The sequence below is a fragment of the Calypte anna genome, chromosome 14, assembly GCF_003957555.1.
Source record: "Calypte anna isolate BGI_N300 chromosome 14, bCalAnn1_v1.p, whole genome shotgun sequence".
Taxonomy (NCBI): domain Eukaryota; kingdom Metazoa; phylum Chordata; class Aves; order Apodiformes; family Trochilidae; genus Calypte; species Calypte anna.
This window is the reverse complement of record NC_044260.1, coordinates 4,033,767-4,054,930: the sequence shown is the minus strand read 5'-3', so window position 1 is coordinate 4,054,930 and position 21,164 is coordinate 4,033,767. Positions and strand designations below refer to the sequence as shown.

Here is a 21,164-nt window from a genome sequence, read left to right as displayed (position 1 = left end):
ACCAGCAAAAGTGCAGCTCCAGAAGCACGAGTGTCAGGGGAGAATGATCACTGGCAGTTTTTCACCATTGTGTTTCTCAGATGTGTTCCAAAAAGGGTTTGAGGAAAAGTGGTGTTTTTCTGGCAGCAGTCTGCTCTTCTAATGGTCGTATCTCAGAAGCAGTGATTGTTGCAGGCTGGCATATGGTATCCAAAGAAAAAAGCTATTGTAGATGCTGCTGTAGACCTGGATATTGGGAGTATTTTGAAGCTGTCAGCTAAGGACAGACAGCAGTGTCACTGCCTAAAAAGAAAACATATTGGTAAAGTGATCCATTTTCTTCTGTGATTGTACATATTCCTGTTTCCCTCAGCATGTCACCATCTGCAAATGTCCAAGATGTATTTTCAGCTTTGTATTGTGTGATTAGTTTGCCTTCACACCCTGATGTGTGCTGTGAAAGTCTCAAAATCTTGCAATTTTTGGTCCTTGACAGACCAGAGCCCTGCTGCACTGAGGGCAGCCAGATGGGTAGCTTCTCCCTGTGCCCCTCTCCTGAGAGCAGCTAGACCAGTGCACCCCTGAGAGCAGGCTTTATTTTACTGATGGTCACTGTCACCTCATGGATTTGCTCCATCCAGCCAAAAAAGGCAACAAAAACAATTTTAATAAACAAATAGTTCGAACTGAGCACTGGGATAAAGGCTATTTTCAATTTTACCTTTCACATTTAATTGGACAGCAATAATTTTGCAATAGAGTTGCCGATGGCAAACATGCAAAAGACATTAACTTTATTTATGTTTTGGATTATTAATGTGGCTGTTAGAATTCCTCCAGTTAGTTTTGATTGAATTGGTTTTTTGTGCGATTCTGTCGTTTAATGGAGCGGTAAATAAGAATTTCTGATAATGAGCCCAAGCATCTGTCACAACAACCTGGCGCTGGTTATTAACATTTCCATTAACGGCAGGGTGGGCAGTGATAATATGGAAACCACACAGTTAGAACAAAATAAATAGTTGGTGTCAGGCTGAGTGAGTGTTAATTACTATTTTATTTTATAACTCTGGGGGGAGGGAGTATCGGTAGAAAAGTGTGACTTATGAAGGTCATTCTTTCTAAAGAAAGAAGTCTCCAGAGGAACAGATAACCGGGGCTATCTAATGGAGCAGTCAATGTTTTATCACTTCTATTTATGGAAGGAGCAGAGCAGCTCTCTCAGGTGGTCTGGGTAAAGGCTGTGGAACCTTGACCCCTTGAAGGGGTTTGAGCCTTGTGATCCCTCAGATTTATACTGAGTACGAAGTGTGTGGGATGGAATACTCTTTGGTCAGTTCTGGCATCTGTCTTGTCTGTTCCTCCCCAAAGAAGGGCTGTGGGTGGGACTTCTTTACTCCTTCTGGAGGGTAAAATGTTCCTCAGAGCTGAGCAGTGTCCTTGGCTCTGCACACCAGTCTCTGGCTGTAAGTATAAACATCGAGTGTTATCAGTCCTAGAAGCACACACTGTCTGAGAAACTTGCTGTTAATTTCAGCAAGTGCAGCTGCTTACAAGAGACTTAGCTGAAAGCAAAAGCACAAGACAGAAAATCACCTTTATCCTGGCCCAAACCAGGACAGCCACTGAGAAAGTAGAAGCACATCCTTTGTCCTGCCTTCCTCTTCCTACTCCTGGAGTCTGAACGATGCTCTGGCACCTTTTCCTCAAGCAGAACATGTGCTGGTTTGTTAAGATCTGCCGGAGGCAGAGACAGCAGGTCAGGAAAAGAGCCTCTCCTTGCTGCCTGCTGGGGAAGAAAATCCACCTGCACCAAGTTGGATGCTGACAAAGGGAAGGATGGTGGGACCCAGGTGCACTCAGAGATGAGTTTTTCTAGCACAGCACAATGCAAAGAAGAAATGCCACCAGGAGCCAAAGAGAGCCAGCAGGTGCAGAAGGAGGTAGAATCAAAGCGGAGCTAACAAGTAGCAAGATGAAAGTCATTCTGTCATACATAAAATATTGCTTGAATTGACCAGCACCTGACTGGTTTGGGAGGTAATTTTAGGCAGTGTTTTGGTCTGCAGTTCTGTAGTATGGCAAACAGGCTGCTGTAAAGACTTGGTGATGGGTGGGAGGCCAGACTGGTGGTGGTGGTGGTGAGGGGCTGCCTGGCTCCCAGTTACAATCAGGAGTGATGGGTCAGTAGCCCAATGTTACTGCCATGAGCAAGCCCCAGTGTTATTATAGAATAACGACAAAATCCTCCTTTCTTTTCCAAAACTGCCAGCAGGATGGAGTTGATTCAATGTCTAACCCAGTCTGTGTGGGACAGAACTTAACCACCTCCGGCGGCTCAGCCGCTCCGCAGTCCACGTGTGCTGAGACTTCCCTGAGCTGCAGATACCTCCAGGGCTGACTCTGTTAGCTGGCTTGTGGAGTAAACAGAGGCTGTCAGGGGTCCTACTGCAAATGGAAAAATTGCAACCTGGATATGAACTACTTCTGCTTGTCACTATTAATTCTTCTCTCCTCCTTTCTCTCTAGCACCAGCCCTGGCCCCACAGAACATCCAAGTAAACTCCCTTTCTGCAAGCCAGCTGGAGCTCACCTGGGACCCCCCTCCTGCCGACAGCCAAAATGGGAACATCCAAGGCTACAAGGCAATCCTGCTCTTTCTGCTCCTTGCATTTATCTTGTTTGGCATTGCTATTACTTGTGAGATAGCTCCACAAACTACCCTTGCTGCATAAGGCAAATTAAAACAGCAGTCAGGCTGCAGAATGAAAATGGCAGTAAATCCCAAAATCAAAAGAAAGAGAACGGCACTGGGGGAAAAAAAAAAAAATGGAAGAGTGTGTTGCTATTTGTGGAGAAGGAGAGCACGGGGAAATAGAATATTCAGATAAGAAGGCAGTTCCATTTATGCAGGCAACATATCTGCTCCAAAAAGCAACAGGCACACGAGCTAGGGGCAAGAAACGTATTCAAGAAAATTAACTGAGTTTTCTGTCTATCAAATGTTGCAAGCTATTAGGAAAAGCAGAACTTTCTCCAAGCCAGAAGCCTGAGCCAGGTCAGATTTCAGAAGAATCATTTCATTTTCTTAACTCTAACAAAATTAAATCATAGTATTAATTGCATTTGCTTCACAGGAGATGAGCACATTGCAGAAGCATGATGTTTAGTTTCTCCAGCATGAGAATGGACCCTCAGAGAGTGGAAATGGGCAAGTCTACAAACACTGGAGCTTGGCTTGAGTTCAGTGTCTGGCTCTGCCTCTCTCCATGCGTTTAGGTCCATAAGCAAAGAAAAGCCAAGCCAATGTGAATAGTCTGGCATCCTTTCTTGGCAGTAAAAAGCATCCTTATATATCAATTCATGTTCTTTTCCTTTTGTACATATATAGATGGCTCTAACAGCTTGGCTTGTAGAGCCAAGGTGGAGTCTTGCCTTGGCTCATTCCCTCAACTTTCTGGCTTGCTTTGGCCTGTTGTAATGCTCTCTCTGCCAGGCCTGTCCAATAAGTAGGGCTGGCACAGTTTTTCCTCCTGGAAATTAATTCTCCAAAGCATAATTTCATGGCAGCAGAGTAAAAAATTTTTAAGGGAAAAAAATGGAGAAAAGTACCTCAAGGAACTTTAGGGAAAGTCTTTATTACCATCTTCAGGAAGGCATTTGCTTGGCTGTCCTCTGAACACAACTAGTGAAACTGTTGTGTGCATCTGGAGGTGAATTATGGAACATCGTATCAGGATGCCAGTGCTGACAGGCAGCTAACATTTCAGGGAGAATTTAAAAACTGACCTCTTATCACTGAACCCTGGCAGCTCATATCTGCTGTCATTAGGCCATATTCTTCAGCCTGTGCTCTATTTTTGAGTGATGTACTCAGCTATATGGTTGCGGGACTCAGGGGAAATTGCCAGAGGAAGATAAAAGATTGGGCACACGGTGAAAAGCGTTAGGATCCCATTTAGCAGAGGAGTCCAGAGCAAGACTGCCCCATCTCCCTGATCTTTTATAGCTGCAATGCCCAGGTATTTTCTAGGTGAAGGGATACACTAAACCATCTCACTATCTCAACAGATTTATTATTGGGAAAGCGACACCCAAAATGACACAGAGAAAGTGAAGGTCCTTTTTCTCCCAGAGACAACCGTCCGGCTCAAAAACCTGACAAGCCACACGCGGTACATGGTCTGCATCTCTGCTTTCAATGCAGCTGGGGATGGCCCCAGGAGCACCCCCTCGCTGGGCAGGACACACCAGGCAGGTATGGGACATTGTCTTGTCACAAATCACAGCCTTGGCTCTGACCAGCATGTATTGGGGCTGAGGGAAAAGGATGGATGCAGGAGGGCACTGGTGTTCAGATGGAGTTTGTGGATGGGTCATTACACTGTATGGGTGTTGGAGGGGGAAAAGAGGGATTAAGGAAGTGGACCATGCATGAAAGGGAAATGAGAACAGAGTGGCAGAAAGAGTGGTCCCTTCACAAAGTGGTCCAGAAGGAAACTGTCTGTGGGTCTGTTCCTGGCCTCTGTGCTCACACCTGAAAATCTGAGCATGGAGTGAGCACTCCAGGGTGAAGCCACCACTGCTGTAGGGTGGCTATAAGGAGGAGGAGTGCACCTGGGCTGCACACTCACCTGGTGCCCTTCTGAGGGTCTGTTCCCTCTGTGTCCTATCTCCTTGCTTGCTTTTGAGCTCCAGCTTTGCAGCTGAGTGGTTGCTTTTGTTAGCACAGCCTGGGTTTTGGATTGATTACAGAGCATTCGGATACAATTGACAAATCCCACTCTCAGCTTATTTTCCTCAGATTTAGGGTGGGTAAATAAACCAGTGTTTTATAATATATATGTATATCAGATTGACTGTTCCTACTGCAATTCAATCTATTTTTAATCCCTTTAGCACCCAGTGCTCCCAGCTTCTTGGTATTCTCTGAAATCACTTGCACTACACTCAATGTGTCTTGGGGCGAGCCGACAGCAGCAAATGGAGTCCTGCAGGGTTATCGAGTGGTCTATGAGCCTTTGGCTCCTGTCCAGGGTAAGAACAACCTCCAATCATACATATTCATGAGGAAATGACAGAAAAGCATTGTAGTATCTTTTGTCTCTTCCCAATTTCCTACTTGCTCTCTAACATTTTCCAAGAGAAGCCAGGTGGCAGAGGGTAAGTAAAACAATTTTGTCAGACCTGTTCAGCAAACTGTAATATTGCAGAATATAGCTTTCATCTGTCCTCTCTCATTTTCTTGTATAAACTATATTATCTGTGATTTGAAAAGCCATTTTACTGCCATCCTTATCAGGTCTGGGCAAAGAGGAAACAGTCTGAGAGTGCCTCCTTGTCTCCCCACATTTCACTTGGAAGTTGCTGAGTCGGCTCCATCCCAGAATAGTCATCAGACACATTTGTGTTGCTTATCACATCGTGTGTCACTTCTGTTATCACAAGGATTGTCTGAGCATCAAATGTGCAAGTCATCTCTGGTACCACTGCTGCTTTTGACAGGGGAGAAGAACTGTGCTGGAGATTCACTCGTGTCTGTTCACATGGAATCCTCAAGCAGCACTTTTTAACCCAGCACTATCTTTAAGCTGGATCAATGTGGTGGCTACAAATATTTCATTATTTTGCCAGCAAAGCAACAGAAAAGTATTTGACAATTTCTCTGAGAACAAATGTAAAGGTGAATTACAAAATATTACTAAGTTTGCAGATGGGCTTATTAATATTTTTATATTGCTGATATTGCCAATAGTTCAATAAGATGTCCAACTTTGGCAGTGTGACAGCAGGGAGAGTAATTTCAGCCATTGCCAATCCATTTTAAACTCTTTTCCAAAGAAATAAGGATATCAATCACTTGGATTTGCTTCTTCTGTAAGGAATAAAGATCTATATTGTCTGAATATCTATGTCTCATGCACTGAGAAAGTTATATTCAGGCATGAAAACACAAGAATAAAAGCTCTTTCAGCCTTTATGGCTGGCAGGTCTGAGCACAAAGAGCTAATGCAAAAAGCATTTCTAATTCTGACCAAGAAATGTGCACAGGGTATGCAGGAGGTTTGGGCTGTTTGGGCATTTTCAGCATCTTATTCATTCCTACGCAGTGTTTAAGAATACATTTTTTCCCCTGAAAATATGGAAGTGTCAGATCATGTTTTTCTTCATGTATTTGACTTAACATCCTCAGAATCTTTGTTTTCTTTTCTTCCCTTTCCCACCTCTGCTTGTGCTCTCTCTGACTCCTGTTTGTCTCTGCTCCCCTCGTAGAAAAATTTTGCTGTGAGCAGGATGGTTATGGAGCAATGTTCTCCAGATTCTAAATATTTGCCTAAATTTAATTTCCAGTTTCTATTCATTTGCTATCATGCCAACCTTTGTCTTTCTGCAAAATATTTTTTCTCCCACCATGGTAAGTCATCCTTCCCTAGAGGCCACCATCTTCCTCTAATAGAAAGCCAAGCTCATTTATTTAAAGAGCAAGATAAAGCCAAACTCTTTTGAAGGTAGAGCACATAATGATGGTGAATTCTGACCCCATCCATGATCTCAGAGGATCCTTCCAGCCCCAGGTCTCACATTCCTCCATGCCAGCACTACAAAGCAACAACATGGATGGACCAGACTCCTGGAGGGTTTTTTTCCTCCTTCTTTTGCCTTTACACCCATTCATGGTTTTTGTCTGAGCGTCCTTGCTGTTGTGACACCTTCTGCCTCCCTACTCACGAGCCACTGCTTAAAACCTGTGGCTTTTGCAAGACTTCCTAGACAGAGCAATCTGTCCTTCAGCACAGTCTTCTCCCTGTTTGACCTTTTATTGTTTAAGCTTTTTAGTGTTATGTTTTACACAATAATAGACAACAAAATTGCCCTGGAGTCTTTTTTTAACAGTTCCTTTTTCTTTGGAGCATAACTTCAAAATGACAAATGCTTCCTGATTTCTCTCAGAGAATTGAAATAGTACACCTAGGGAAGGAGGGAGCACTTTTACTGCTTCCTCGCTAGCCAAGGAAAGATTCCTTGAGTTACAAACTCTATCTGGCAGAAAAGTTTGAACATTATTCTTTATGTAACTGATAAAAACTCAAAGCATTCTTCTTGATTTGCATAAAATAAGCATCTGGACTGAAAAAACATCTTCCTCTGTGTTTTTATGGAAAGATAAATTAGGAAGCAGCCTTCTCTGGTGGGAAAAATGTTCTCCCACTTCCTATGTTTTTGGCTTGAAATGTGTTATTTACATCTACAGAACCAGAAAAATGCCAAAAGGACTCTAAATTTGAACTTTCTGTTCTGTAATATGTTTTTATAACTCAAATTCTTTCCATTAAACTTCCTTTCATAAAATTGCAGTGAAAACTAGATTTTTGTTTTCTTTTGTTCCAAAGCATTCATTGCTGCTCTGCCCTTTATGAGGCACTGGGGACCTAACCATGAAACTATCTGTGAACGATGATGAAGGAAACAGCACTGATTTTAATTCCTACATATAAGAAAAATTCTTAGGGGAGAGTAAAACACAAATCATTCCTTCAGCCTTGTCCATGCTTTGATTGCATCCCATGTTGCAGTGGTATTTCTACCCACAAGTTACCTGTGAGATCTGTGTCCTTCCTTCCACAGTCACCTGGTGATGGTGCAAATGACAGGACAAGATGAAAGGATAGAAGCTGGCCCTTATTTCCTCCTCCAGGCAACGTTGCAGGTTACTTGGCAAAGACACAGGGGAGAAACACTTGCTTAGGAGGCAATCCGCAACATGCAGTCCTCTTCGTTTACCTCCTCCTTTCTTCCCAGAATAATTAGTGAAGTTGTGTGTAGTCTCTTGGTAATTTCCCAGTTGTGTTGTAAGGTTTTTTCTTGTCAGTACCCACTTATCAAGCTTAAACTCTAATTATACTTATCAGTGCTGAAAATTGGCTATTATCACTACTTAAACTCCTGCTAATTGTAAAAAATACTTTCTTAGCAAAGTGTTAGATAATTTTACTTACCATCTAGATGTAATAAGCTCCACTTGATTTCTCCTTTTTTGCATTACGAGCTTCCTTACGTTGGTTTTTTTGGGGTTTTTTTTTTATTTCCTAAACTGTGTGATTGTTCCAGGGGTGAGTAAGGTGGTGACTGTGGACATAAAAGGAAATTGGCAACGTTGGTTGAAGGTCAGAGATCTCACCAAGGGCATGACCTATTTATTCAGAGTGCAAGCCCGAACCATTGCCTATGGACCTGAACTGCAAGCCAATGTCACAGCTGGGCCAGCAGAAGGTATGTGGAGCCATAAAAATGGGTTGCAAGCCACATCAGTTCTACCAGCATGGTCCAACAGAGGGGAATAGTGCACTCAGAGCATTTAACATGAATTTCCAGGCCATGGAGAGGTTGAGTCAAAGGAGCTCAGGACACGAATCAGTGGGTTTTGCAGGTGCCCATGAAAAACATGTTTCCTTTTTTTTTTCCTGAAATCTAGAAGTTTGATGTGAATAAACAAAACCATGTGAACAAATCATAACATGGATGGGCTAACCAGGGATTTCAGAGCTGCAGCCTGACAGTGGAGTGCATAATTCTGACTGTAGTGCTCTGCAGTGGTGTCAGAACTGGAATAACTCTGCTGAAACCAGCAGAGGTTCCTGGATATAAAACCAGAAAATTTGCAGTTATTCTCTCCTGACATTTTGGCTTATGCAGCAGGGAGAGGCCTGTGAATTTCCTGATATATCAAGAGGAGCAGCAGGCTGAATGTCTGCATTCACTGCTTGGTTCAATATCTGTACCAAAAGAGTTGGCTTTCTTATTTGATGGGTGATTTTGATAAATAGATAATCTAATAAGGCAAATGCTCTCCAATGATATAAGCCTGTCCAGTAAATCACAGAACATCACTGCAGTGGTCACAGCTCTGATTTTTGCTGCTTTTCCAGCTCAGGAAAATATTTGCTCTCTCCATCAGAGCCATGTCTGGCAATTCCACCCTCTGGGTGCCAGCAAGCTTTCATTTTATTGAAGTACCATCCATAGCCATTATCTGAGATAGCACTGTGTGGACCCACAGTTTCACTCTCCTAGTCCACCACAGACAGTATAAAGCTGGAATTCTCTCTATTGTGGCCATGGCATCTTCCCAAGGGGATGGGCAGGCAGGTAGCTGTCCCCATGAACCTCTTGCTGGAGCTCAGGGCCTTGTGTCACTTCTGAAGTTAGGAATAGCAGTGGCAGATATGTTAATCCTTAAAATGAATAATTTTCTCCCTTCCCTTCTTAACACAGGTACCTGTAAAAGCCTGCCATTGATACAAAACTGCTGGTACTAGAATTAGTGAAAAAAATTAGGTCCACATCCATTGAGCTTTATGTTGCCTATATGTTGACAAGTAGTTTTAGACATTTTTTTTTTCCCTATATCAACAGAAGAAATGAAGAACAGTGCAGTCTGTCTGTCATAGCATCACCATTTTCTATTCTCCTTTCAACCTTCAGGGTCTCCTGGGTCCCCCCAGGAAATTCTGGTGACAAAATCTGCTTCTGGATTGACACTGCAATGGACTGAAGGTGATTCAGGAGAAAAACCTACAACTGGCTACATCATTGAGGCAAGACCCTCAGGTAAGCCAGGAGAAGTATGGGGAGCTTGATCTCAAGTGTTCCTTTCCTTCAGTCCACACTGAAAACAATCCCCCCGTGGAAAGGTTGTTTGTCATCCCAGTAAGGTAGTGGAATTCTGTGAGAGAATTACCAGCATTAAGCTATTACTTGTTTATTAAGTAGTCAGGCAGATTTTCTCCTGTTTAGGAAAAGCCACAGAAAATTACCCTGAATGCTCTGACTTTTACTGTGCTACATCACTGGTAAATCATCCAACTGATATGCTAATATAGTTAATAATTAAAACTCTCTTACATGCTAACAGCATCTTTCATGTGCAAGAACTGGTAAGTATTTACAAGCTGCATTTTGAGGACCACAGATAAAAATCTGTCCTGCAGCAGAACACAGCAGCTAATTACTGTCTTACTGTTAATAACAGAGCCCAGACTTTAGCCTCACACACCACTTTCCCCATTTGTTCTGCAGGAAGGGCATTAGGGAAGGGACAGGAATCCCTGTCACTGCAGATTTTCTTGGTGCTTCCCCAGAGCTCCTTTGCTTCTGGGATTTGCATCTTACTGAAGCTGCTTTCTGTTTTTTCCAGGATGTTTCCCAGGCTGGACAAGGTCATTTTAAAAGTAGGTGTATGCTCCAGCCTGTTTGCAGCCTCTCCCTGCTTGGTACCACTTGTAAATTCAATAAGCACACACTTGCTGGTAACCAAGTCATTAAAAAAATCAGTGAATGTTGCCAGACCCCTGTGTAATCTCATTTGATAAATTCCCTCCACTCTGACAGTGAATGCTGATAACCATTTGCCAAGCACAGTATTCCAGCTGGTGATGCATCTACCAGATAGTTCTTTCTCATAGGCCATGTTTGAATGTCACAATGTCAGAAGCTTTGCTGAAGTCAGGATAGATGATGTCTGCTCTTTCTCCTCTATTGACAAGGTCTGCTACCCTGTCATAGAAGGAAATTAGACACGATTTATACTTGACATATCCATGTTGGCTGCTTGTTCTTTTCTTTTTTTACTTCTAGGTGCTTTCACATTGCTTGATTATATATTGATTAAATGAATGATTATCTGTTTATAAAGGATCCTAAGTATTTCTTGTATGTATCTTGAATGTAAGATTGCATTTTAAACCAATGATTTTAATTACTTTTAGGCAGACTAGTATCAAAATTATTGCTTTTACTCCTGGTCATCACTGAAGATACAGATTTCCACACTTAAATCTGATAGAGTTTGCTTTGTATTAAGGCTCTGCTGTGACCTTAAAGTTTCTTCCTTATTTCTGTAACTTAACAATTATTTTCAAACAAAGTCAAGGAAAATGTGTACCTTCTCAAAGCACTGGAGTATCTCAGAGTAATCAAGATTTTTTTTTTTTTAATTAGAGGTGTGACACTGCTGTGCTTCTATTTCCTTTACATCATTTTCTTGATTTCTGCCCTTATTTACTCACAGATAGAACACACCTCATCTTATTTGAACAGCATTGTTTAGATAGCAAGTTAAATTGAAACTCTTCACTGAAGTTCACTTACCAAATTACATTCCCCCAGGCAAGTTGTTTTAGCCAGGGTATTGTAGAGGGGAAACCTGCAGCTCATGTAGGGATTGTCCGCAAGCTGGAGATTCAGCTTGAGGTGACATTGCAAGCTCATCCTCTGTTCCTTGTCTCACTCTTGGATGTGAATGTTTTACAGTTCATGGATAAGGATGTAGGATTTGTGGCCCACTCCTTTTGAGTAGGAAGAAAATACTCCCTCCAAAGCAGGTCTGAGCTGCATTAACCCTGGGTCACTCCTGCTGGCCCCATTCCACTGATCCTAGAAACACACAGAAGAGGTCTTATTCTCCTGTTCTTCCAACCTGACTGCTGAGGCATTTAATTCCTCTTCAGATTATTTTAATCCTATTCATGCTGCTGTAGCAAATGAGCTGGGCATTTGTATGCTGGATTCTCCTCCTTCGTTCTGGTTGCAGCTGTAGGAAGCGTGAAATGTGATCCAGGAGAGGAGACAGACTAATTGGAACCTTCCCTCCCTTCACCCAAGCATCAGCTCCCTTTCTGCGCCGCTTTTCTTCCTCCCCTCTGCACAGAGGAGTTTAAAATCTGAATTACTAGCTTAACAAAAGCAGGGAACTAATTCCTCCTCTCAGGGCTGGTCATTCAGAGCTGCTTCTGTTTTAGTATTATTCTAAGAATTTGCTGCTGCAAGTTGATTTATCTGGGTAGTAGAGCGTGGATTGGAACAACCTTTGTTTTTTAGCAGTTGTTGTCCAGGAGAACAGCAGTTGACTTGTGCCCTTCACTTAAAATCAAGGAAGGAAAAGATATTCATCCTTCTGAGATCAAGAAGGGGCATTGAACAGACAGATGAAAAGCTTTAGCTTGTTGCCAATATTTAAATGCAATACCACTACCTTAGTGTTTCACATCTCAAGTGTCATCTATTATAGGCCTCATTACCCCAAACGTTAAATGCTGCATCATCTCATTTTCCTTGCTTTAGCTCCCTGCCAAGACTCTTCCATCAGAGCAGGTGGGTGGCTTTCTGTCAGAAATGGCAATCCGGACATCCCCTTTTGCCGCTTCCTTTTGAATTTTTGGGTGTCCTGCTGTGTCTCCCAGGGCTCCAGCTGCCCTGCTGGGTTTAGCAGTGGTGGCAGCAGGCAGCTGAGATTGTTCATTTGATCTCCTCATTTCTGTCTGGGATTTATGGAAGGTGACCAGGCTGACTGCCTCTTCTGCATTTTGAATATGCTCAGGCACAGGGATGAAGGAGGCAAACCAATATTTTTTCCAGAGTGATCTGTGCTACAGGAAGACATTACAGAAACAGAAGAGTTTTTCTTTTCCTTCGACTTCTCTGTCCCTGGAGTAACAGATTCCAGTTTAGCTCCTTGTGCATTACAAGAAATGCAATTAAACAGCCTCTGTCACTGCCATGGTAAGCACTCCCTAGACATTAACTAGGCTGGTGAAGGAATGGGTATTAGATCATGTCCTCAGTTTTTAGATACAGAGGAAAAGACAGAAATGGCACAATGCTGTTAAGGCTCCAAGTGTGAATGGAAGGAGTGGAGAAGATGCTTTTGTCTCCCTTTTCCCAACCCCATCCCATGTTCATGGCTTCTCTCTCCATACTGTGCTTTAATGGTGGGCCTCTCCAGTTGCAGAAGAGCCCTATAGGTGTTCTGTCAGTCTGCTTCATGACTTGTGTCATCTTAGAAAAAGCCTCTGACCTAGGACAAGCCAATAGAGATTTCCACTTCTGCTTCCCTTCCCCATCATGTGTTTTGGACTTGAGTTTCCTAAGCAGGGGATGACTTAAGTCCAGTGGGAGGGAATCTCATCTTAACATGCTTCCAATAATAACATTTTTAGCACCGTGACTGGCATGAACAGGCCACTAACCCTCAGATCAGCCACAAATCATGAGCTTAGGACACAAACAAGTCAAGAAGTGTTTCATTTTGCTCTCTACATGATCATTTCCATGAATGTGGCAAGTGTTTTGGGCAAGAACCTGTCTGCTCGGAGTAGAGATGTTCCTTCCCAGAAATGTTGGCTTTTGCTTCCCACACCCCAAGGGCAGATCTCACTTCAGGTTCCTCCCTGGTGTCTTGAGCACTGTTTTCATGTTTTCTTCCTTTTCTATTTATTTTAAAACAAATGAGGGAGCGCAGTGTCAAACACAGACACAAACCAGCAAAAGTCAGTAAATCCAAAGTGAAGGGTGCAGCTGCATTGCCGGCATCTGCCACGGGGCCTTTTGATTTCTTTCTGTCCACAAACGACATGTCGGGGCTGACAGGTTGTCAGCCTTCACTTCCCATTCTTGTCCTTTCGCTGCTTTGCATGATAATCCAGCCCTTTGCCTCTGACAAATACATCCACATTTTAATTTTACCCTCTGTAGGAGGAACACCCCCTGCATTCACCCAGCCCTTAACTCCCAGCTGCTTCTCCCCTCACAAACCTCCTGAGGCATCAGCCTCACGGCGCGGCTCGTACTCCGAGAGAGGAAGCCTGGGGTTTAAGTCCTGACAAACTGACAGCTTTCCATCTTCCAATAGCAGCACGAGAGTTGTTTGTTAGTGGCCTTGGTTGCTGACTGACAGCTTTATTCAGCATGGAAATCCCAATTAAATGCTAATGAACACAGGCTGGCCTGCGGGTGCTGGGCGTGCCCGCAGCTGCCATGCTGCCCCTCACTGCTGCCAGACCAGGCTGGAACCTGGGGTAGGTTGGAGGTGGTTTCACCTGTTTCACCTTCCCCTGTTATTCAAATCTTCTCCCCATACACATGCCTCAATCCCAGTTTAGATGGAAGGGTCGAGGCTGGGAGGCTGGGAGATAAAGATCGAATCTCACCTCTGCTTATTTCTATCAACAGTTCACCAGGTCCTGCCCCAACCTGATTTCCTACTAAGAAAAAATTCTTTTTTTTTTTTTCCACTATACATTTTAGCCTGGTTTTGTTTTTAAGAAGCTCAGTGAAAAGCAATCTGCAATGAGGAAAGGGACAGATGTTACTGAAGGAACTGCATTTGCCAGCAGTGCAAGCGCATCCCGCTGCCAGCTGGGCTGCTTCTCCCAGGACATCGGCTGGGGCTGGCTGAGCCTTGAACATCTCTGCAGGAGTTCAGTGTTGCAAACTTTGCTTTCCTTGGTGGTTTCTATGAGTTAATACCCAGCTGATATCCCAGCCATGGCATGCGCATCTTTCCTCCCTAAACTGAGTGGAAAATAGTGTGTGCAGTGTGCTAATGATTTTTCTACTGAACTTAAAGGCCAATCTTTGCTATCGCAGGTGACCTTCTAATGAATTCTCTTTCAGCTGAGCTTCTAACATTTAGAGCAAACCTTCAAAACTAGGTTTGAAGGGTGGAGGAAGAGATGCAGTGAGTGAATTCACAAGTGTGTGTTCAATATTTAATCTCAAAGTTCACCACTGAAATGCATTTTTAGTTTGGATGTATCTGATTGCAATCACTGTCTACAAAGAGGGGCCTTGAATAATCCAGCTGGAGAGCAGATAAATTAATTTAAGCTCTAGAATTAAAAAGCTTGTTGGCCAGGGCTTAGGAAGTCACTGACTACCCTATCCCTAGTGTTGGCCCGGGGTCAGCAGTGGAGAAGGCAGAAGAATGTCCCTCTTTCCAGGCTGCCACCCTGCTGACTTCTGACCACCGTAGGTACATCAGCATCTCTCTGGGATCCCAAGAATTACACGTTGGGTCTCATTTTGGCCCCTCTTCTTCCCCAGAAGAAAACATTTTGGCCCAAGATTCCTTCAGTGAATGAAAGGGGAGGTGGGCCAGAGAAGATATGACCACCAGCATCTCTGAGTGTCTGTGAGACAGGAATCCCACTTGAATAAATATCCATCAGCAGCCTTTTCTGCCCACCCTATCACCACCAGTGAGAGATGGAAATTAAATGTTGACTTCTCAAGGGTAGTTTCTCCAACTTACTGTAAGCTTTACAGTGGTTAAATTTACAGTGCCTTGGTCTGTCAAATATTCTGTACTGTGCATCCTGATAGGACTGAAAAAATGGCTGAGAAAGGGCGTGTGTGAAGGGTGGTGTGTGTTGCAATGAGCGTTGAACATTCATCTTTATTGTTGCCTTTTCTTCTCCCATTTAAATGGCTTTCAATGCAAACAAATTGCTTTTCAGACAATCCACAATGGGCTCAAATTCTCTTATTGCTGTTTACAAATGTGTTTATGAAAGCTCAGGCAGTTCTAGCAATTATGGCAATATTTTATAGTCTGAGATGCATCTTCCTAGTACTGGTGGTTGCAACAATCTAACTTTGCCAATGCAGCCCTCACCCCACCCTCTTCAGAGAAGCTAAATCCCAAACTCCCTTTTTATTACATTGTAAGTTTATGTGGTAGAAATAATCTATCCTTCTATTGCCCTGTAAAAGGGAAGTCAATATTTTATCTCTTGTTTTATAGCCATAGTAATATCCAACAAATACATAACAATGCTACATTATGATAACTTCATTATACTCTGATCATGCTGGTGAATAATGTATGGTCTGAATTTTAAGCATGACAGAAGAATTACCTGTTTTTATTGTTCTTTGGTATTTCTCAAATGTAGCTGGAACAATAACGTTCCAGCCTGCTTTTTGCATCCACTGAGACTGCCAATCCTCCTGATCAGAAAAGATGTAGTTTGGGGGTTGTTAGTCATCGGGAGTGCTGCTAGACGTGCAGCACAGTACAAATTACTGAGCCAATATTTACTGATGCCAAAGGTAAAACAGTCACATGGAAATGCACATGCAGTGTTAATCAATCCATCTTTGCTGCTATTCCCTGGGGCACGGAAGTAGGCTAAGGGCCAAATTTTGCTCTGTTACACCAGCACAATTCTGGCATCGCTGCAGTGATTCCAATTAGTTTACACTCAGGTAAAGGCAAAGCAAATGAGAATTGATGCCTGCCTTCTATTGCAGCAGTGGAACAAGTCACTGAGGGTAGAGCTGCTGCCTCCTGCTTTATTGTTACCTTGATAACACCTGAAGCTACAGAAGTCCTGCTGATGCTGAAATCTCACAGTGCAGAGGACTTTCTTTCAAAGCAGGCAGCTCCTGTGCTGGAGTCATATCTATGCAGAGGTTATCGTCATATTCCCATTGCTGTGGGACATGCAGAGAAAAGTAGACATTGTTTGAATGGCTTTGAACACTAAAAGTAAAAGCCCAATGGGATACCTGTGAGGTCAGATCAATAAGAGCTAAGCTGGCTTAGACTGGCTGAAAGTTTGGCCCCATGTGTAGACAGTAACTCCATTTTGTCAGTGAAAGTGCTGGGCACCAATTGTGCCTGAAAAGCAGTCCATTTAGATTAATGTTTGATTTCTGCACTCAAGATTATTGGCTGACATTTTTAATTATAGTTGGTTTTGTTCTTCCTGGTAACAGCATCCATCTTCTTGAAAGTTCTTTCCATTGTAGTCAAGTGAGTCTAAGATTACAGGTATGGATCAAGGAGCAGGATGGTGCCTGGTCAGCATGCACATCAGGATTAATGCCAATGTGGCTGTTGAGAACTGAGATTACCCTGCTGAAACACTCTCAGCAGAATGGCACTGTACTTCTAACAACTTTGAGAGTTTTATAATACAAACAAAAAACCTGATCCTATTTAAAAATGCTCGGCACAGAAGCTCAGTTCCAGCTGCCTCACCCCATGGGCTGTGCCACCCTGTGGGCCAGCATGTGCAGGGGACACATCACAATTGACACTGAAAAAAGTGGCACTCCAGTGACACCAGTCTACCAGGCACCAGTTCACATAAGGCCACAATCTGCCAGGACCTACATCTCACACTACTTTGTTTGCAAAGCCCAGCCAACACACTTGGATACTGAAGTCAGGTTTGCAATGGCAAAAGCAGGCAAAGCCTGTGCAATTAGGACTAATTAATTAACCAGAGCAGGTTGCTTTGGGTTTATTTGTTGTGTCAAATAACAGGAATGCTGATGCAGTCACCTTACCTGCTCAGGAGGGACCCAGCTGGCTGTCAGATGCTCTAGCCAGCTCCAGGTTTTAGAGGAGACCTCCTCCATCTGGGCTCCTGTAAGATCCCCATGATGAATAAATGCCTTTGCAGGGTGCTGTGACACTTGTGAGTATCACTGAGCAGCCCTCAGGTGTGTCCCCTGCCTCTGGTTGAATCACACATTTAGTGACAATTTTTCTTTTCAATGAGCAGAAGGAAGGACCAAGTCACCCAGTTCATGCCATGTCTCTCCTTGCTGCTTTCCCAGATGAAGGACTATGGGACATGTTTGTGAAGGACATCCCTCGCAGTGCTACCTCCTACACAGTTGGCCTGGACAAACTCAGACAGGGTGTGACCTACGAATTTCGGGTGGTGGCTGTCAATGAATTTGGCTATGGAGAACCAAGTGCTCCCTCTGTGGCAGTATCAGGTAATCATGGATTTATCTTTTTTTTTTTTTAAATCTTTTCCAGTGAAATTTCTTGGGGTTGGGAGGGGGAAGATTGGGCAAAAACACAACCTATTTGCAAGAAATAATCAAGGGCAGCTGGTTTTCATGTGGTTTAGGGTAAAACCCATAGTGGTGTAGTGGTGAATCAAGGCTAGTTACTACAGTGTGCTTTACTTTCAAGAGGAGAAAAGCATGTGTGCCATTTTTAAGTTTTACAAAGAACCTTCTCGGGGATTTCATGAGTGTTTACATGTAAGATCTCTTGCCCGAAGACTAATTTATACAGTCTGTGATTTGTTTGCCTTTTCTCCTTTCCGAGTCTGCTGTTTTGTTTACTCTGCTTCCTTTGGTTTTTTTCCCAGGATTCTCTGATAAACAGTTGCTGTTATTTTGTATTTAACTCTCAAAAATAAACAAGTGTAGCTTCACAAAGTTTTCCCTGATATCCACTGCCCTGGCAGTTCAAATACAGTGGGATGACTCCAGTCCCCCTTCATCAAAAGATTTTGTTGGTGATGCTTTGGGGTTCTTTCCAACCTCCCTGCTCTCCTGTGCTTATTCCCAGTAAACAGGGCTGTGGCCTAAACACACTTCCAAAATCCTTTGGAGTAGTCTGGTGTTCTGAAGGAGCTTCAGTACCTCAAAAAGCAAATTCCACAACTGGGAAGCTTGAGTTTAGTGGCCTGTTGAGAAGTGGGAGTGTGTGAAAGCTTTGCTCAGGTGTCCCCTTGCCCTTGCAGAGACCGTTGTACTCCAGGTTGCTCTTGAGCATTAAGTTTCATCCTTGCTGTGTCAGCAATGCCAGACAAGAGGAATAAATGAACCTGATAAAGTGGCTTCGTGATTCAAAATTCAGGAGAGTCCTGAGAACCTGGCAATGCTCCAGCATCTGGAGTGGCTTTTATCTCTTTGCTCCTCCAGTGAAAAGCATAAACACCATTCAAGAGTTACCCAGCAGGCAAGAACAGTAAATGCCGCTATCGCCATCAGGGCTGTGTTTGTCCTTACACAATTAACCACTCAGCCTGGGAGAGCTGTCTGTGGATTTCAGTGAGTGCTACCCTTGCTTTTCTCATTCAGGACAAGGGCACAGACAACCCACTTCAAACACCAAGAATCAGTGTTTTTCCTATCTGTTGTTTCACACCGTGCAAAGAGTCAGTAATAGTGTCACTCTTTTCTGGAAGATATTATTCCTCTGAAGCTGAGCTTGCAGCTCCTTATGATGTTTGGTTTGGTTTTTTTTTATAAACAAACTGCTTGTTTGTAAATTCTCCACCTCAACAGAATTATTTCACTCTTCTTCTTCTGATGCTTCAGTATTCATCTCAAATTGCTGAGTGAAAGTCAGAGGTTTCTGTTGAGATTCAAAGTCACAAAAATATGAAGTGTCTTAGGCTGGCCACTGCAGCCAACACAGAGAGGTATAAATTGCACTGAATCTGCTCAGCCTTGTATGGCTTGTGCAATTTGCCCTTAGGACTTTATTGGTCTGGACTGGCTTACTAGCAAAGAAAGATCATGGCTGCTTTTCACTGCAGCAGTATACCCAGTGATCTGGAACAAATATGAGCCCCTATCACCAGGCTTACAATAGATTTGTGTTTAGACTCAGGGCTCAGAATAGTAAGGGAAAGAAAGTGCCTGGATTCAGTGATAGTGAGGGGTTTGGTTGAAGTAGATCTCTTGGCATTGTCCATTCCTACCAGGTGTTCTTTTACCTTACAGACTAGAGGGAAATTACAACTGCTGGCTTGTTCTCCAGCAGCAGCATTTTTTCCCAAAGCTGAGGGCTGCTGACAATGAGGTTACCACTGCAAGAAAATAACAATACTTATTACTTTAAAAGAAGACTGGCAAGATAAATCTAGAGAGGGGAAGTTAGGATCATTTTGCGTCTCCAATTGAGGTCAAATGGGGTGAAATTACTTCAGATCACACAAAATCGAGGCAACCAAACTGATACCCATGTGCTGCACATCAGGCTTGGCTAAGCTGGTAGGGAAAAAATACAGAGTAGCAGCAAATATTGGAAGCTGGAGTAAATGGAGGTACTGAAAGACAATGAACCAAGTGTACTTTGTTCCCTGGCACGAGCTGTATTTTTCAAAGAGCCACTGAGCAGCGTTTTGGCAAGGCAAGCCTCTTAAAAAAGTGGAATAACTGTGAGTCATGACAGGTGTATCAGTGGTTCCTTTGACCCAGGGAGTAATAATAAGCATACCACAGCAGACAAGAAATGTAGATGTGAGGAGCTGTGGGAAGAAATCTCCCTCTCTTCACTTGGGGATAACTTCTTCTTAACCAAGAGATTCTGGAGTGATCTTCTGGATGTGAGGAAGGTTCTTGAGGAGATACTGGAGCTGTGATATGCTTCTGTTCTCTTAGTCACCTCAGAAGTGTCAGCAAGCCCCTTGAAAGTCTGGGGCTTTTGAACATCTCTCTCCTGGACACTATTATAGAGGCATCATTCACTGTGGAGAAATGCTGAAGGAGCATAAAGAGGAATTTTTATCAGGATTTTTTTGCTCTTTCAGCACAAACAGAAGCCCCTTTCTATGAGGAGTGGTGGTTTCTGCTGGTGATGGCTCTCTCAAGTCTGATCCTCATCCTCCTGGTGGTGTTTGCATTGGTCCTGCATGGCCAGAGCAAGAAGTACAAGAACTGCAGCACAGGTAAGACATAAGCTCTGTGCTATGTACACACTCTTTTTGGGAATTAGAAATGCCTTTCCTTTGAATCCCTGATTTTATCATCATGGACTCTCTTTATAGGTATTTTGTTTGGCAGAAGACTCAGATATTTCTGCTGTCTGGTTTGGTAGAAATGGTTTTGCCCATGGCCATGCTGGGCAGAGTGTCCAGTGTTACCAGGTGTTGGATGCTCACCAGCCATGGGCTTGGACAGGACAGCATCTGGAAGTCCTGGGGACTGCAGCAAAAGCCAGACACTCTGGGTCAAATGCTTGGCAGAAAGCCACAAAAACTGCATGAGCTGAGACTTTCTTTAGATTTGTCATTTTTCCCTGATAGATGGGGAGAAGGCAAAAGATTCTAGTTTTCCATGGCTGTATCCAATGCAAATATACGTATGCATGAGGACTATATCACAACTCCTTTATATTAAATAGAGTGCCCTGCATCTCACATTCATTCCCTAAGCCAAGCTGCAGTAACTGGGCTGGGGGCCAAGCAGCTAAGAGGTGGCTTGGTCACCTGGATCTGTTAGACTTCAATGCATAATGAGCATCAAGCTCTGAATTTTCCTTTAGTTATGATTTTTACCAGCCTACTTTCTGAAAGGAAACAGGAGCTGCCTGCTCTATAACTAGAAATGCTGAAATATTCCTCTTTCAAAATGCTTCATTCTTAAGCTTTTTCTTCTCTTTGCCACGTGCCTTACAAAAAAAGGCACATTAATGAGTAGGATCCAGTGGCTGGGGTTTTGTGCTACCCATTCTAAGTGTAATGTAATGAAGGAGTCTTCCAGGCAGTATTTAGTAATTCAGTCCCAAAGTGAAGATCTTTTCTTTCTTTATAATTCACTCCTAACAAGTTTTAGAAAATCAGATTTCAGTCCTGTGAGATACAAGG

At 43.3% G+C, this 21,164-nt stretch overlaps 1 protein-coding gene across 1 annotated transcript in view; it reads left to right on the top strand.

Moving 5' to 3' along the window:
- The window catches only part of SDK1 (sidekick cell adhesion molecule 1), a 383,067-nt gene that overhangs the window by 347,182 nt on the left and 14,721 nt on the right, over positions 1-21,164 (top strand). The window contains exons 37-43 of the mRNA XM_030459721.1: positions 2,509-2,624; positions 4,051-4,237; positions 4,879-5,016; positions 8,089-8,250; positions 9,463-9,588; positions 17,386-17,550; positions 20,109-20,246. Coding sequence (XP_030315581.1) covers positions 2,509-2,624; positions 4,051-4,237; positions 4,879-5,016; positions 8,089-8,250; positions 9,463-9,588; positions 17,386-17,550; positions 20,109-20,246 — 1,032 coding nt within the window. The remainder of the gene's footprint in view (positions 1-2,508; positions 2,625-4,050; positions 4,238-4,878; positions 5,017-8,088; positions 8,251-9,462; positions 9,589-17,385; positions 17,551-20,108; positions 20,247-21,164) is intronic.